General features: G+C 39.2%; 1 protein-coding gene and 1 non-coding gene across 13 annotated transcripts in view; both read left to right on the forward strand.

Annotated features, from left to right (window-relative positions):
* The window catches only part of cfap74 (cilia and flagella associated protein 74), a 184,420-nt gene that overhangs the window by 99,606 nt on the left and 68,581 nt on the right, over positions 1 to 16,233 (forward strand). For 11 of the 12 annotated variants that reach the window (XM_077614077.1, XM_077614095.1, XM_077614123.1 and 8 more), the window contains 12 exons: positions 2,576 to 2,962; positions 3,166 to 3,267; positions 4,062 to 4,152; positions 4,241 to 4,390; positions 6,242 to 6,340; positions 6,468 to 6,572; positions 8,095 to 8,268; positions 9,905 to 10,015; positions 10,140 to 10,242; positions 11,513 to 11,670; positions 13,853 to 14,060; positions 14,144 to 14,284. In XM_077614077.1, coding sequence (XP_077470203.1) covers positions 3,174 to 3,267; positions 4,062 to 4,152; positions 4,241 to 4,390; positions 6,242 to 6,340; positions 6,468 to 6,572; positions 8,095 to 8,268; positions 9,905 to 10,015; positions 10,140 to 10,242; positions 11,513 to 11,670; positions 13,853 to 14,060; positions 14,144 to 14,284 — 1,434 coding nt within the window. In that variant the 5' untranslated portion in view covers positions 2,576 to 2,962; positions 3,166 to 3,173. The remainder of the gene's footprint in view (positions 1 to 2,575; positions 2,963 to 3,165; positions 3,268 to 4,061; positions 4,153 to 4,240; positions 4,391 to 6,241; positions 6,341 to 6,467; positions 6,573 to 8,094; positions 8,269 to 9,904; positions 10,016 to 10,139; positions 10,243 to 11,512; positions 11,671 to 13,852; positions 14,061 to 14,143; positions 14,285 to 16,233) is intronic. The other variant, XM_077614163.1, reaches the window with a different exon arrangement.
* trnas-aga (transfer RNA serine (anticodon AGA)) lies at positions 13,344 to 13,425 on the forward strand. Its single transcript has one exon. It is a non-coding gene; the product is annotated as a tRNA-Ser (tRNA).

A 16,233-nucleotide genomic window follows, 5' to 3' on the forward strand; every position in this document is an offset into this window, starting at 1 on the left:
TTGATGTGGACCGGACTAGTTTGTTTTGGCCAAACAGGATAATTTCAGTGGGTGTTCGTTCGTTCGCACCTCCCGGTTAGAACGGATTGGACGTCTAGAGGCGCCAATGGCACTGAAAGATGGGTATCCGTAGTGAATTGGACAGATATCTGTTATGAAAAGCGTCATGCTTTGGACCCAAATGCAGAGAAGCAGTCAAGGACATGAAATGGAGTGTTCTAACAAAACTGTAATTCTTAAGGCAGGAATCTTTACAAAATAACAAGGACTTAGAAATCAAATCACAAAATCAAACCTGATGGGAAAACATGGGGAAACGAGGAACATGGAACAGGGAGCATGGCATGACAACTTGGCAGGTACACGGTCGATTGGTCGCCGGTCTTTTGGTCGCCGGTCTTTTGGTCGCCCGGAAGGTTATTGATAATTACCATTTAAATCGTTGCTTAAATTCCCTAAATACACACTGTGAATTATTATTTAGTCATACTTAATGCCCTATTAATTATTAGGCTAAAGGAAAGCTCCAAATTTCCCGGACTTTTATTGTTTTTTGTTGGAGAACTTGTTAAGACCCTGACTGACGTAGATTCTTAAAGGGACAACGCATGTACATACAAACTCTTATCCACTCACACATCGGCTCAGTGAAACTGCTCATTGCCATTGTTGGCTTTTATTGATGCATAGACCGTGTTGTTTTACCTTGTTTTGTCGCCGGTCTTTTGGTCTTTGGTCTTTTGGTCGCCCGTTGTCGCGGTCGGGGCGACCAAAAGACGGCGTCCAAAAGACCGGCGACTAAAAGACCGGCGACCAAAAGACGGCGACCAAAAGACCGGCGAGCAAAAGACGGCGACCAAAAGACCGACGACCAATCGACCACACACGACTTGGCATGGTACAAATAAAGCAGACGATCTGACAAAAATGAACAAACACACAGGGTTTAAATAGACAGACAAGGGTTGATTAACAAATCATAAGCAGCTGGTTACAAGAGGAAGGAAAGCACAAGAGGTGAAAAGCAAACACACACACACACACACACACCTCCATCCAAAACCCTAACAAGACGTGACTATCAATTTCAAAGTCAATTTTGTGTCACTTTAGGAGACTTAAACGTCATTTCCTGTAAATTTTGGATCATTTACTATTGGTTTGGGGAATTTATGGGTTTCTTCCCATTCGTGGGTCATTATCTACTGATTTTCAGGCTATTTCCTGATGATTTTGGGGCATTTTAAGGTTTCTTTCTAACTCCCTTGCCTTGAATAGTGATCGGCTAGAATGCACCGTCAATGCCTTTTCCCAGTGCAGCTTGATCAGATAGGGACAGTATCTGGCATGTGTGACAAAGGATTTTGCATAGCTCACACATTTATCATTCTTTCTGAACCCTTCCAGACATTTTTTGCTGAATGTTCCTTTAGAAATAGGAGCAATAACATTGCAGTATGACATTGGCAGTGTTGGCGAAGGGAGGGAATTTATGTGTTGAAATTCTCAATCCATTTTGGGAATGAGGCATTATTTGATGCAAACTGAAGAAAGACTGTATTTTTATTTGGACTGTGTATTCCAATTAGTGTTATGTATTTTTTCCTCTCTGACCACCGAAAGCCTGTTTTTTAATTTTATTTTAATAATATTCTGAAAAACTTATGTTAACTGATGCCTATTGAGCCTTTTGTTCTTCATTTTACAACTTTACTGTGTTTTTCGGACTATAAGTCGCAAATAAGGCACACTTTTAGGAGGGTATTTTATTTTATTAGAAAACAAGAACAAACATATGTTAAAGTAACAATAGTAAAATGGAGAAAAACTGAATAGGCATCTTTTAACATAAGTTTTTTAGATAACTTGATCCTAAAAAATTAAAACAACTGGCTGTCGTGGTCAGAGAAAAAAGCCAAACTATAAAAAAGTGGGGCTTTTAGTCCAGAAAATCTTCGTTTTTTTTAATATAAAACAATGCCCTGCATAAAAAAACTATATATATTTATAAAAGTGTTTCATCTTTTTTTCCTCTCACACAATTGGTTCTTGAATACAGCAATACATGTTAATATATATATTTTAAATTAAAATATAAAAAAATAAAAAAAAATAGAAAAAAATAAAAAAATATATATATACACATGATTATCAATGCAATACCAAACAAAAAATACAAAAATAATTCAAATTCTACAACTCCACCACTTATCGACATTGACTACTACTTATATACCACTAATTGGTTCTTGAATACAGCAATAAATGTTAATATAATTTTTTTACAAAATTAAAATATAAATAAAGTTTGAAAAAAAAAATAGAAAAAAATAAAAAAAAATATATATATATATATACACACAAGATTATCAATGCAATACCAAACTAAAAATACAAAAACAATTCAAATTCTACAACACCACCACTTATCCACATTGACTACTACTAATATACTACTTATTTATTATGTTGACCACTTATTTATCTATTACAATTTATTGATGATTTATTTATCATTATGTGTTTGTTTGTTTGTTTGTTTGTTTGTTTGTTTGTTTGTTTGTTTGTTATTAAGACTCATCGAGTGGTGCGCTGAACGTCTCCAAAACATGGAACTCACCCTGGACTTCAGACAGAACAACTCCGCTTCGCTCTGCTGATCTCACTTGGACTACTTATTTATTTCTTATTTATTGATTACCTATTTGTCTGTTATTTGTGCGACGTGGTGAAAGCTTCCAATCTCATTATACTTGTATAATGACAACAAAAGCATTCAATTCAATTCAACAAAACAGCAGTGAGGAGCTTCTTGTGTTTCCTTTGAAGACAAGAGGTTTGTTGACTTCCTGCTTCTGGGGTTGCCTAGGAAACACACAAACATCCCGGATTCTTTGACCGACGGACAGTCATAAAATAGAGAGAAGGCCGTGAGGATTGAAGAACGAACAGGCCAAGGGAGGTAACTGTTTTTTGTTGTTGTTTTTTTGTTTGTGAATCAACATTTGCATAGCCCACGAGGAAATGTCATGTTGACGCTGCCAAAAATGTCATATTATCATGCCTTGAAACAACTTAGTTGCTTCTGATGTTATGGCGACATGGGCAAAACAAAAACAATTGCAGTTGATTTGACCAATTGCTACTACTAAACTATTCATTCAGAAGGAAACATGGAGGAGCTGGACGATGGATGTGAATCGGATCCGACGTCTGATACCTGTGAACCGACACCCTACCAATTTAGCTCTGATGAATACACTGATGGTGAGTGATACTTTCATAAAACGCAAATATGACATGAATACACTTTTATTGTCATGATACAAGTATAATGAGATTTAAAGCTTCAGCCCAAAGTGCACAAATAACAACAACAAACAAACTGACAAATAAACAAAGCAATAAAGAAATCATAATACATAAAATATAATACTAAATAAATTAATAAAAAGTAGTAAATAATGAAATAAGATTTGCATCTTGTTATATTTTGGAGCAATTTTAAACAATTGAGATAATAATAATTATTAGATATGATAAAGTCATTAATAAAGTCAGGAGGAAAGGCTTGCTGTTTAGCATAGCTGCATTTGATTGGCTAAAATAGTACATTCATAAAAGGGCGTCCAAATATTGGCTTTTATTTCCGCTTTTCTCCACATTGTTATTTTGTTTTTGTGTGTTTTTTTTTTGCTCATTATAATTATTTGCGCTGGTTTAGAAGTGATAGAGATTAAATATGTTTTATTTACAGGGATTTACGGTAAATTGAGAACGTTTTTAAATCATCATTTTGTTTTATTTAGCATTTCAATTAGCATTGCCGTGTTTGTTTGCACTTATCATGGATTGTATGAACGCACATTTGCTGCTTTTTAAAAAAATTAAATATTGCTTTCAGTAGTATACAATGTAAACGACATTGATAGACCTCATCGTAAATAATGACTACTTTACGAGCGTTGGTTATATTAACCCACACGCATGCAAATCCGTAAACAGTCCATTGTCGCATATATAAAAATATATTCGCATTCCATATTCATTTGTTTCCCAAGTCAAGGACGAGGATGATTTTCTGTTGGACGACATAGAAGAAGAAGAACCAAAGGAGCTTCCTGATCTAGAATGGCTAGAAGAGTTGTCTGAGTAAGTCATTTTGAACATGATCCAAAAAAAATAAAGTTTCCCCAAAGACAGTTGCCATTAAAATTTTCAAATGTTACCTTCTGAAAAGGGAAAATAGTGACGATGACCTTGCAGCTGAGCCTGGCGACGAGAAGCAGAGGACATTTGCAGCGACAGCACGGATGTTCAAGCTGAGAAGGAACTTGTACCAGCTGGACAACTTCCAGAAACAGAAGGAGCATTCCTTGTTGAAAGCCAGGTTTGCTCATGTTCTGTTCCCCCATTTGCTCATAACTAGCGCATTATATGTATCATACACATGTCTGAAAAAATACAAAGACATCTATTATCTACTAGTACTTTTGAGACCATGTGAAAATATTACAATCCAGTGGTTCCTCAACATACGAGCACCCCGACATGCGAGCATTTCGAGATACGAGTAAAATTTCGAGCAAATAATTATCTCTAGATATGAGACAAATTTCGAGATACGAGAAAGCCAGGTGGCCAAGACATAAGAGGGTGTTTGTGATTTTAGCGCACTGTCTTTTTTGCCACATCTCTTTCGTGTATAACAGATATCTACGAGCACTGGGCGGAGCGTTGCATTTTTTTCAGGGGGTTTTCTCCCGTTAGTCAGTGCGAATGGCGGAGCGATCGCTAATACGAGGAGTATTTATGACTTCGCGTTGGCAATTGGTCGTGCGTTATCCTATTGGGAGGACATTTGTGTGCCTCAGCAGCAACAATACTACATAACCTCCCAAATGTCATGTAACCCGTCGAATATATTCATGCGTAGCATAACTGCGAATGTCCAGAGCTTTCAACAATCAGAATCAAGTGACTCAATTGTTAAATTCAAAAAAAAAATGGCAGAAATGGCCAACCAGATTCAATCAAATAACACATGCAATTACACTGACTACGTTGCTTTCATTGAGTTTGATTTATTTTTTGAAGGACGGCACACATTAATGAACATAGTCCTTTTCATGTTAATGAACATATACAGTGGTACCTCGACATACGAGCAATTTGAGATACGAGTAAAATTTTGAGCAAATATTTATCTTGAGATAAGAGCCAAATTTTGACATACGAGCAGACAGCGAACACGAGAGGCTGCTCATAAGAACATCATGGCCACTGTCTTTCCCCTCGCAACTCTCTCGTGTAATGTCTCTACGAGCACTGGGCGGAGCCTTGCATTTTTTCAGTGTTTTTTTCCCGTTAGTCAGTGCGAATGGCGGAGCGATCGAGAGAATACTACTTCTCGTTGGCAAGTGGTCGTGCGTTATCCTATTGTGAGGACATTTGCATGCATCATTTTTGGAATATTTTGACGGGAATACAAAAGCAAACAGCCCATCCATAGCGAACGTGAGGGTGGAGGCGGGGCAAATAGAGCCAACCCGGGAGAAGAAAGGTATCAAACTTGAATACAAAATTAGAATTAAGTTTAGTGTAAGGTTAGATTCAACTTATTTTGGAGTGTGTCTGCATCGTAATCCAAGTTCATTTAAATTTGTTTATGTTATGTTACGATTCACCGGTGCAAAAAGAGCTCAGTCCCGGAACGAATTAAGATAACTAGTAATACAATTGTGGAAAAAAGTTTTCTTGACGACTCTCGTGCACCCTGGGGCATCGCCCACATGGCCCATAGCAAAAACCGGCCCTGCTTTCCATGAATCTCAATTGGATCTTTGCAAGGGAATTTTCAGGTTGTGACAAAAAATGTTTTCAAAAAATATCAATTTTTCATTTCTTTTACGTCCATCTGATCATGCAGTAGCCAACAAATGTGCCTTTTTTTACCCACCAAAACCTTTCAAAGTCATCATGGCGCTACATTGCACTCTAATCAAACATGAACTGGTACGAGAGCACACTCCGCTTTTAACCCATCTAAGGCTCTTATCACATGCCATGTGTCATCATTTTCTTTTCATGACCATCTGAAGATTTTTTTCTGCACTGATCCTCTATTTATGTATTGTACAATCCTGGAATTGAATGCTTCCGATTGGCTTTTGGGGATTTTGCTCTCTCTGTCAACACTTGCAAGCTGTCCATCTGGTCTCGTGTTTGTTTCCATTTCCAGAGAGGACCTTGACGTCTTACGTCAGAGCATCGAAACTCTACATGAGCAACGGGACGTCTTGGAGCGAGAAATACGACATCAGAAAGCAGCAGAAAACAAGTTGGTTCATCACAAATGATAAGATTTGAATTTTGAGGATTATTGTCTATCACCGTGTAATGTCACATGACATTAAAACATGTTTTTTCTTGACTGTAATGCCTTGGCCGTTGATCTCGCTCTGCAGCGTGGCCGTGATTCGTTTGCGGGCTCAGCATAAGAACGTGTGTTACGAGCTGCAGAGGGAAGAAGAGATTGAAGCCCACACCGACAGTGAGCTGAGGCAACAAGAGTGAGTCTCCTTGGGGAAAATGGGATTTTGGCAGAGATGAAGTCAACCACTGTTGCGAACAGTCGGTGGCTGCCACCACAGATGGAGCCATAGAAATAGAGGAACCTCAAAAAAGTGCCGTCCGACATAGTCAGACGGGGTACTCGGCCGTTTGGTCGCCGGACTTTTGGTCACCGGATGTTTGGTCGCCCGGAAGGTTATTGATAATTACCATTTAAAATTGTTGCTCAAATTCCCTAAATACAAACTGCAAATTATTATTTAGTCATACTTAATGCCCTATTTTTATTATTAGGCTAAAGAAAAGCTCCAAATTTCCCAGACTTTTATTGTTTTTTGTTGGAGAACTTGTTAAGAGCCTGACGGATGTAGCTTCTTAAAGAGACAACGCATGTACATACAAACTCTTCTACACTTACACGTCGGCTCAGTGAAACTGCTCATGGCCATTGTTGGCTTTTATTGATGCGTAGACCGTGTTGTTTTACCTTGTTTTGTCGCCGGTGTTTTGGTCGTCAGTCTTTTGGTCGCCGGTCTTTTGGTCGCCCGTTGTCGCGGTCAGGGCGACCAAAAGACTGCGACCAAAAGACCGCGACCAAAAGACCGCGACCAAAAGACCGCGACCAAAAGACCGCGATCAAAAGACCGCGACCAAAAGACCGCGACCAAAAGACTGGCGACCAAAAGACTGGCGACCAAAAGACCGACCAAAAGACCGGCGACCAAAAGACCGGCGACCAAAAGACCGGCGACCAAAAGACCGGCGACCAAAAGACCGGCGACCAAACGTCCGGTCACGGTCAGACGGTACCTTGCATTTTGTTTATTATGCAAACATACTGAGCAGGACACTACAGTAGTACCGTGAGATACGAGCTTAATGCGTTCCGGGACCGAGCTCGTATGTCAATTTATATTCATATCTCAAAGCATGTTTTCCCCATAGAAAATAACTAAATACAAATTGATTCGTTCCCACCCTCAGAAAAAAACACCAAAAACAGGATATTACAATAGAAAAACATTTTTTTAATTGTTCTAATTCACCACCTACTCACATTACTATACACACACTTAAGTTTTAATCTTACTAAATTCAACCTTCTTGTGCGGTAACCGTGGCAAAGATGTTAATGTATTCCACCGCAGAACTGAGTTTACCTCAGTTTGTTTTTTAAAAATATCAAACCATCCACATTGCCTAATTAGGTATTGACAAGATTTGGAAAAAATATCCGCTCTTACAATTAGGGGAATTGTTATACTCTTGTATAACAACAAACACTCTTTATGGTTTGGAATAACATTTCTCCCAGCAGGAAAGAAATCCTTTTGGAAATGACTTCTTGATGGGATTAACTGTTAGCACACTACACGTAAACACTGTTGAATGTCGGACACAGTTATAAAGAAGCAAAAACAAAATGAACGCGTATTCATATTATAGCTATTCTTTTGTTGTGTCCTTTTTCCCATCTTGGTTGTAGACAAAAGCTTGAACATATTTTTACCTGACCTTCAGATTACAACTGAAACAGTTTGAGTTGGAGATTGGCAAATTCTCCGTGCTGAGGCAAGAGGTGCAAAAGGAGGAGCGAATCTTCCAAGTCCACAAAGCCCAGAATGCAGTGAAAAGGCTGGAGCAGGAGATAAACAACAGTCAAATGTTGCAGCGAAAGACACAACAGCTCAAAAAGTTGGTATCTTTCTCGTTTTGGCTCCATGGGATCCTTCGCTCACTTTTTGCCGCTCAAAAAAATGATGACTGAATCCAGGGTACGGCTTATATGCGCACAAATTAGACTTGACATGCATGAAACTGCAAGGTGACAAGGACGAAACGGCATAACGCAAGACATTTATTTTGACGTCTATGGATGAAATTCAAGAAAAAAAAATGTATGTTGCATAAAATGTGAAAAAACTAACTTTCTGTGCCTGCCATTGCTTGCTCAGGGCGCCGCCATCTTACCTAGAGATGACAAACTAGACCGCTACGGACACACTTCCTGGTTGTACTGGTCACATGACTTCCTTTTTGAATTTGTCTACGTGCAAGCAACACCCTTTTGTAATATGCAATCCAGCCGACAATCCTTTGGATTCATAAAGTATCTCAGAAATACCACGTGCGATGATTTTTCTTAAGATTTTTCCTTCAAAGTAATACATTTGTACTCCATTTAAACCATGAATCTGGAGGTGAAAATTGTGAATCAAGGGGTGTCTTATATGAGAGAAATTGTAAAATTCAACGATTTTAAGGCAATTTCAAGGGTACGACTTGTGTGATGATTTCCAAAATGTTTTTTGAAATATCTAGTATTAATGCTTTTCTAGTATTAGTACTAATGCTAATTATAGTATTAATACCGGAATTATAAAGTACACTAGTATTAATAATAGAATTTGCATTTGTTTCTAGATATGGATAGGCATACAGTATTTTTCGTACTATAAGTCGCACCCTGGAGATTTTCCCTCCAAAGTAACACATTTGTACTCCCTATTAAAACCATGAATATGGGGGTGAAAATTGTGAATCAAGGGGCGGCTTATACGAGAGAAATTGTTAAATTCAACGATTTTAAGGCAATTTCAAGGGTAAGGCTTATATGTGTGATGATTTTCAAAATGTGTTTTGAAATAGCTAGTGCTGATGCTTTTCTAGTATTAGTACTAATGCTAATTATAGTATTAATACCGGAATTATATAGTACTCTAGTATTAATAACAGAATTTGCATTTGATTCTAGATATGGATAGGGATACAGTATTTTTCGTACTATAAGTCGCACCTTGGAGAGGAAAAAATATTTTAAAATATAGATGTGACACTGGAGTATATGTCTATCTAGTGCAGGGGTGTCAAACTCATTTTTTTGTTGCGGGCCACGTAGTTTCGATTTCATCCGGAGGGCCACTATGTCTTCCAACCAGGCTGCCAAAATTAATTGATTAATAAATTTACAGCTTTTTCAATCGTGCTGATCGATAGATAATTTTTGGACATTCAAGTTTGTACAAATCATCTGCAATTATTGATTTAAAATGAGCAAACATGGGAAATACTCCCTATACATCTATAATCTTCATTTGAATTTGATCATAAAACAGAACGTTGGCACTCATGATTTACTTTCTCGGGCCGCACAAAATGATCTGGTGGGCCAGATTTGGCCCCCGGGCCGCTACTTTGACACCAGTGATCTAGTGTATAGTATGTATACTGTAATGATGTCCTACTGATGTATATATTTAAAATACAGTGGAAGGTAACAATAAAACCGAAAAGTCAATTCACATTTTTATATACATGCATGTTATAACAGGAAAACTGTCGAGATGCCAGAGAAACCAGTTATTCTGAGCCAGAAAAAAGCTGAAGATGTTGGTGCAAACCGAGAAAAAGGGGCAAAGTACTTGAAGGAAACCATCAGAAGGTAATTGAAAATCGGTATGAAGAGAGAGGAGTCTGTACTGCTAGCTTGCCACCTTCTGGTATGAAGGACATGGGGGACGCGGCGGTGTATTTGCATTACCCTTGTGGCTGTCCTCTTCATTTAGGATGCAGCAGCAAGAGACTGAGCGAGAGCAGATGAAGAGAGAGTCCATGCAAAAGAGAATACAAGCAGTCAAATTACTCAAATCCAACATTGAAGCAACCCAAGTAAGCACCCCAAATCCTTAAAACCACCCCAATTCCTTAGCAAAGGGCTGCCCAACTCTGGTCCTTGAGTTAAAAAAAATAGAATAAAATACTCTTCATTTAGAACTGTTTCATTGGTTTGGTTAACGGGCTGCATTCATGCCAACTAGACCTTATGTGGGCGGGACTAGTTTAGTTTTACCCCAAAAAGTTCACTTGATGGCACTGAAAGATGAGCATCCACAACTAGTTTAAGTGAATTTGACTCATATCTTGGTCAATAGCAGAGTTAATTTTATATCATTTTTTTCCACTTCCATTTTACGGTACCTACAGGTCGCTTCTGATACATTTTGGGATCATTTCCTATTCATTTTGAGGGACTTTCCCAGATGCCTCTGAGGCCACGTTAACGTCAACTCAATTTCATGTGGGCCGGACCATTTTAGCTATAATATTTAGATTTTTTTTATACATGGATAAAGAACTGGATTAAAAGACCTGAATATTCAGTTTTTATAGATCTAAAACAATGTTTATTTTAGCTTTTTTTTAATATATTTTTAGATTTTACAAAATGATTTTTGAACTAAAAACACAGAAAAAAATGATAAAAAAATTACAATTATTGATTTAAAAGGGGGAAAATCAGGAAATTTAATATACATCTATATTCTTCATTTTAATTTGATCCTAAAACAGATCAGTCGGCACTCATGATTTACTTTCCCGGGCCACACAAAATGATACGGCGGGCCAGATTTGGCCCCCGGGCCGCCAGTTTGACACCTGTGCTCTAGTTCGTTTGGGGCTTTCCAGGTGACTGTTGATTTTGAGGTATTTTAAGTTTCCTTATGAACTAATTGGCGGACATTTTGACCTCAGGGGACGCATGAACAAATTGGAAATTGAGCAAAGTGCTGTAGCGCACGCACTTGATCACAAAACTCCCCAAAAAATGGAAGCATTTAATTCTGTCCGTACAGTATGAATGAGTTACCAAGTACCCGTTAGACAGAACAACCCTGCGGGCCATATCCAAACTCCTAGTGTGCCAATTCTGGCCCGGGGGGCGCACGTTTGACTCCCCTGGTTTAATCAAAACCTTATGGTCCTGGGACCACTGGCAGAGAGGAGAGTTTGTAATTCCATTTTTTTTAAATTAAACTTCTCCATCCCACCGATGGTCCTAACTTTGGTACAAAAAGAAATAAGGTTTTACCTATAAAATGTGTATAAGTCTGTATGCATATCCCAGTTTATTTTGGTGTTGCTCGTGCTGTTTCTTTAGGAAAACTTGCGCGTCAGACAAAGCCGAGCCCAGGCAAACTCCCTGAAGAAAGAACGGCAAGAAAAGCGCCTGAAAGAAGCCATGCATGCCCAGGGCATCAACAGCACCAGGCACATATACCAACAAAAACGAGATGAGGAAATGAAACGAAAGCAAGAGTGAGTCCTCTCCTGCCAATCCTGTTCTCTTGAGAGTTTAGAAAAACAAGACTCTTTTCCCATCACACAATTTCCACAAACTGTCCAAGAAACAAATAAATACACACCATAAAAATACCTAGTTAGTATATTTTTTTGTGACATTTTAATTTTCACTAATTAGAAACAATATCTGGCCCAGAATTAGACTGCCACTTTCTATATGGAAGACGATTAGGGGGCACTCGGACGTTTTCGTCGAAAGACGTTTGGCGACCAAACGTCGGTTCTACCAAACGTCTGTTCTACCAAACGTCTGTTCTACCAAACGTCTGTTCTACCAAACGACCGGGTGACCAAACGTCCGGTCGACCAAACGTCCGGTCGACCAAACGTCCGGTCGACCAAACGTCCGGTCGACCAAACATCCGGGGACCAAACGTCTTTCGACGAAACTTCTGGTAACGCGATTAGGGCCACTGGAAAAAACAAGATTCTCACTTTAGTTCTGACTTCATTTTTCAGAAATGTACTGTATTCTCAGAATTCTGACTTTAAAGGCCCATTACTTCACGTACCGTATTTTGCTGTGTAATATACCCCCCCCCCCATTTAATATACCCGGGTATATTAAATGGCAGGGGTTTATTAAATGGCGCACAAACGGGAAGGTACAATCCACTACGCACTCTTTATGCCGTGACGGGGTGCTTCAACGTTTTGCAGACTAAAACTACTTACTGCTGAATAAAGTCTGACTTGGAATTTTAATGAACTTAAGTATCTAGATTTATGCCCCCATGAACACCATACCTTGCCAAAAAAGCTGAGTTCCCGTTTAATACATATAAAACGGCAGGGGTATATTAAATGGCGCACAAACGGGAGGCTCAAAAAAACTAAAATCATTAAATATACCCGGGTATATTAAACGGCAAAATACGGTAATTCTTTTGATTGGATTTCGCTCAGCCACTACCGATAGTTTTTTCTTTGTAAAATAGATCAAATAGGCACAAAAAATGTTTTAATAATAATAATAATTGGACATAGGCTTTGTCATCATCATTGACTCGACAAAAGCCTAATTGTCATCATACCCAGCATTTGCGTTTGACGAAATTGGTAGTGCTTCTCCATAAGGTGCGCTTTCCCGGCAAAAGGCCCAAATAAGTGATAATTTCAGACTCGTTGGCATTCTGCCGTGATGGATACATCGAATCACTTCCCGAGCGGATCACTTACTGTTTCTCACTTACCTTCAGTCAGCCAGTAGGAGGCAGATCACCGCCCAACGTCTTTTCATGTTACCTCACCACGAAGTTATTACACAGAAGGGATTGTGTGTCGTGCTACCGCAAGTTTAGAGTCCTGATGGATGTGGAAAAAAAACTGTCCTTAAGCCTATTTGTCCGTAAACTCCATTTTAATCCCATTTCGCCGATAGCCAGTATCAAACTGTGAACTGAAATAATTGAATCCATAGAAGAAATGGAGCAGTCGGTAAATCGTCGATTCTCTTGTTTTAATCTGAATATTCTCTTCAAGGCTGCTTTGAACAAGTGATAAATGACGTGTGACCAACGAATTGGGTTGTTTTTGGGGGGCTAAACTGCAGTAAAATATACTGCTGTTAAATGGTTAGCATGCGGGAAAGCTGTCCAAGTCAATGGCATTGGAATCAAAACAAGGGAGTTGTTGTGGCCGAGTGGTTAAGGCGATGGACTAGAAATCCATTGGGGTCTCCCCTCGCAGGTTCGAATCCTGCCAACAACGCAGTACATTTCTTAAAGTTAGCTATGTTTATTGGTTCAAGCATTGCTGCTAATGTTCACCAATTTTGTTATACGCAGCTGTGTATGATGACAATAAAGGCTTTTTGATTTGATTTGACAATGCGTCTTAGCTTTGTTGCCCCAGCCAAGGTCGCCGAAAGTGCACCAATACAAAATCCTGGGTTTAATTTATGAATTCTGATTTGATTCTCAGAATTCTGACTTTAACGTCAGACTATTGGCCACCTTTTTTTTCTTCTTCAGTGGCCCTAATCCACTTCCGTATTTCCTTCTTTGCCACTCTCCCACACGCATGTTCTTAACTCCCACGTCGTGGAACAGTGTGTAGGTGTTTTCTCTCGCTGCGTGTTAAGGTAGACATGACCCCATTTCTGTATAATCCCGCGCCGTCGCTATCCTCTCCGCAGGGAATTCAAGGAAAAACAAAAGGCGAGGAGAGTAGAGATAGTGGACAAGCTCCTTGAGGAACACCTGGTGAAGAACAGAAAAGCCCAGCAGGCATCACCGCCAAAAACCAAAACCGGTCAAAAAATCCTTTCCCCGGGCAGGATAAGAGAAAGGCTGTTACGTTACCTGGATTCAGTACACCCATCAGGCACTGAGAGAGAGACAACAGTGAGGAGAATCCGTTAATGACTGATGCAAGTTGTGTGAAATCACAGCACAAAGACTGAAAACTGTTTTCTTGCTCCCGTCAGTTAAGAAACTTAAGTGCGAGTGGCTCCTCTTCGGATTCCGAGTTCCAAGAAGACATCATCGAAAAGGAAATGCAGCATCTGAGCCTCCCCGATAGCCTGGAAGAGCCCGAGTTCTGTGGGCTGTGGGACCAAAGTTACAAGGTGAAACAAACAAAACAATGGCAAAAGATTGGAGGATTTCGCTGCAGCGTAATCCCCAAAAATAGCAGTACAGTGTGGTGTTAAAAAGGTCCAGTAAGGTCAAGTTAAAATAATTAAATTGTTCGATTTGGGGGAAGTAAAGACGGTTATTAATAACCCTGGTAAATTTGAGTGAGTAAAAAAATTAATGCATGGTCCTCTCAGTTCGAGCATTGTGTGAGCGTGTCCGAGCTAGCTGTCAATCACACATGCTTATACTCGAATAAATACGGTAGTTTAAATAATGTCACCATGTTTTTTGATATACTGTGGGATCCAGGAAATGCGCATATTAAAGGAATTGTGGTATTGGTCCTTGCTAAAAGCACCCGAACTTTTCTTCAGTTTTTGGTACAACATTTTGCGCGTTATACTCGAATAAATACGGTAGTTTAAATAACGTCACCATTTTTTGATATATTGTGGGATCCAGGAAATGCACATATTAAAGGCATTGTGGGATTGGTCCTTGCTAAAAGGACCCAAACTTTGCTTCAGTTTTTGGGTCAAAATTTTGCGCATTATACTCGAATAAATACGGTAGTTTAAATAATGTCACCATGTTTTTTGATATACTGTGGGATCCAGGAAATGCGCATATTAAAGGAATTGTGGTATTGGTCCTTGCTAAAAGCACCCGAACTTTTCTTCAGTTTTTGGTACAACATTTTGCGCGTTATACTCGAATAAATACGGTAGTTTAAATAACGTCACCATTTTTTGATATATTGTGGGATCCAGGAAATGCGCATATTAAAGGAATTGTGGTATTGGTCCTTGCTAAAAGCACCCGAACTTTTCTTCAGTTTTTGGTACAACATTTTGCGCGTTATACTCGAATAAATACGGTAGTTTAAATAACGTCACCATTTTTTGATATATTGTGGGATCCAGGAAATGCACATATTAAAGGCATTGTGGGATTGGTCCTTGCTAAAAGGACCCAAACTTTGCTTCAGTTTTTTGGTACAAAATTTTGCGCATTATACTCGAATAAATACGGTAGTTTAAATAGCGTCACCATGTTTTTTTTATATATTGTGGGATCCAGGAAATGCACATATTAAAGGCATTGTGGTATTGGTCCTTGCTAAAATAGAAAAATGGCTATTTCTGTATGAATAGAGCCAGAAAAAGCAATGACAAAATAAGGCCTCATCTCATGCCGACAAAAGCTGGCATTTTAAACCCCACCTAAAACAAAAACTTAAAAAAAAACAGACCAATAGAGTTTCTGCCTATAACTGAGACATTCAGATGTCACTTGTTCTCAGCTTGCACCCATGTTTTCAGAACTCATTTTCGAAAACTTTTCATGTATTTGGAAGAAAATCATCAAAATGACCTCCCAGAATTTCTAAGCGTGTTGAACCATACCGGGCTGCAGGATGAATTGCTTTGCTCAAAGCCAGCTTTGAGGCACTAAGCACAGTGTAACTTTGAGCTGGCTGCTACGGAGGTGTGTTGGCTCTCGAGCTCATCCAGCAACCCACACATGAAATATAGGGCGACAGGCATCACTTCTCATTTTGCTGGTGCCTTTGATGCCTCGAAGCGAGCCACCGTGCAGCTCCGAGGCCCGAGCGGGGCGGCAAGTGGAGTGTAAGTGATCTTACAGACCCGACTCGTACCCTCATCAAAGCACCGCCTCGGCATCGTTAATGACGGGTAATAGATCAGCTCGCCTTTAGATGCCTGCCCGTGAATTGATACATTAATGGCGGCCAGATGATCAAATACTGCTATTTTAATAATCTCTCCAAATAGATGAAACCATCACATTTTTCATATTTCTCTCTAACTACTTGAAGTGAATGTTAAAGATTCTGTGTACAGCTTTATTTGTGAAATATTTAACAAAAATGAAACCAGGACTCCACCATAAAAGTAACTTACTACATTAGTCACAA

The sequence above is a fragment of the Stigmatopora argus genome, chromosome 1 (genome assembly GCF_051989625.1).
Source record: "Stigmatopora argus isolate UIUO_Sarg chromosome 1, RoL_Sarg_1.0, whole genome shotgun sequence".
In the NCBI taxonomy this organism is placed as follows: domain Eukaryota; kingdom Metazoa; phylum Chordata; class Actinopteri; order Syngnathiformes; family Syngnathidae; genus Stigmatopora; species Stigmatopora argus.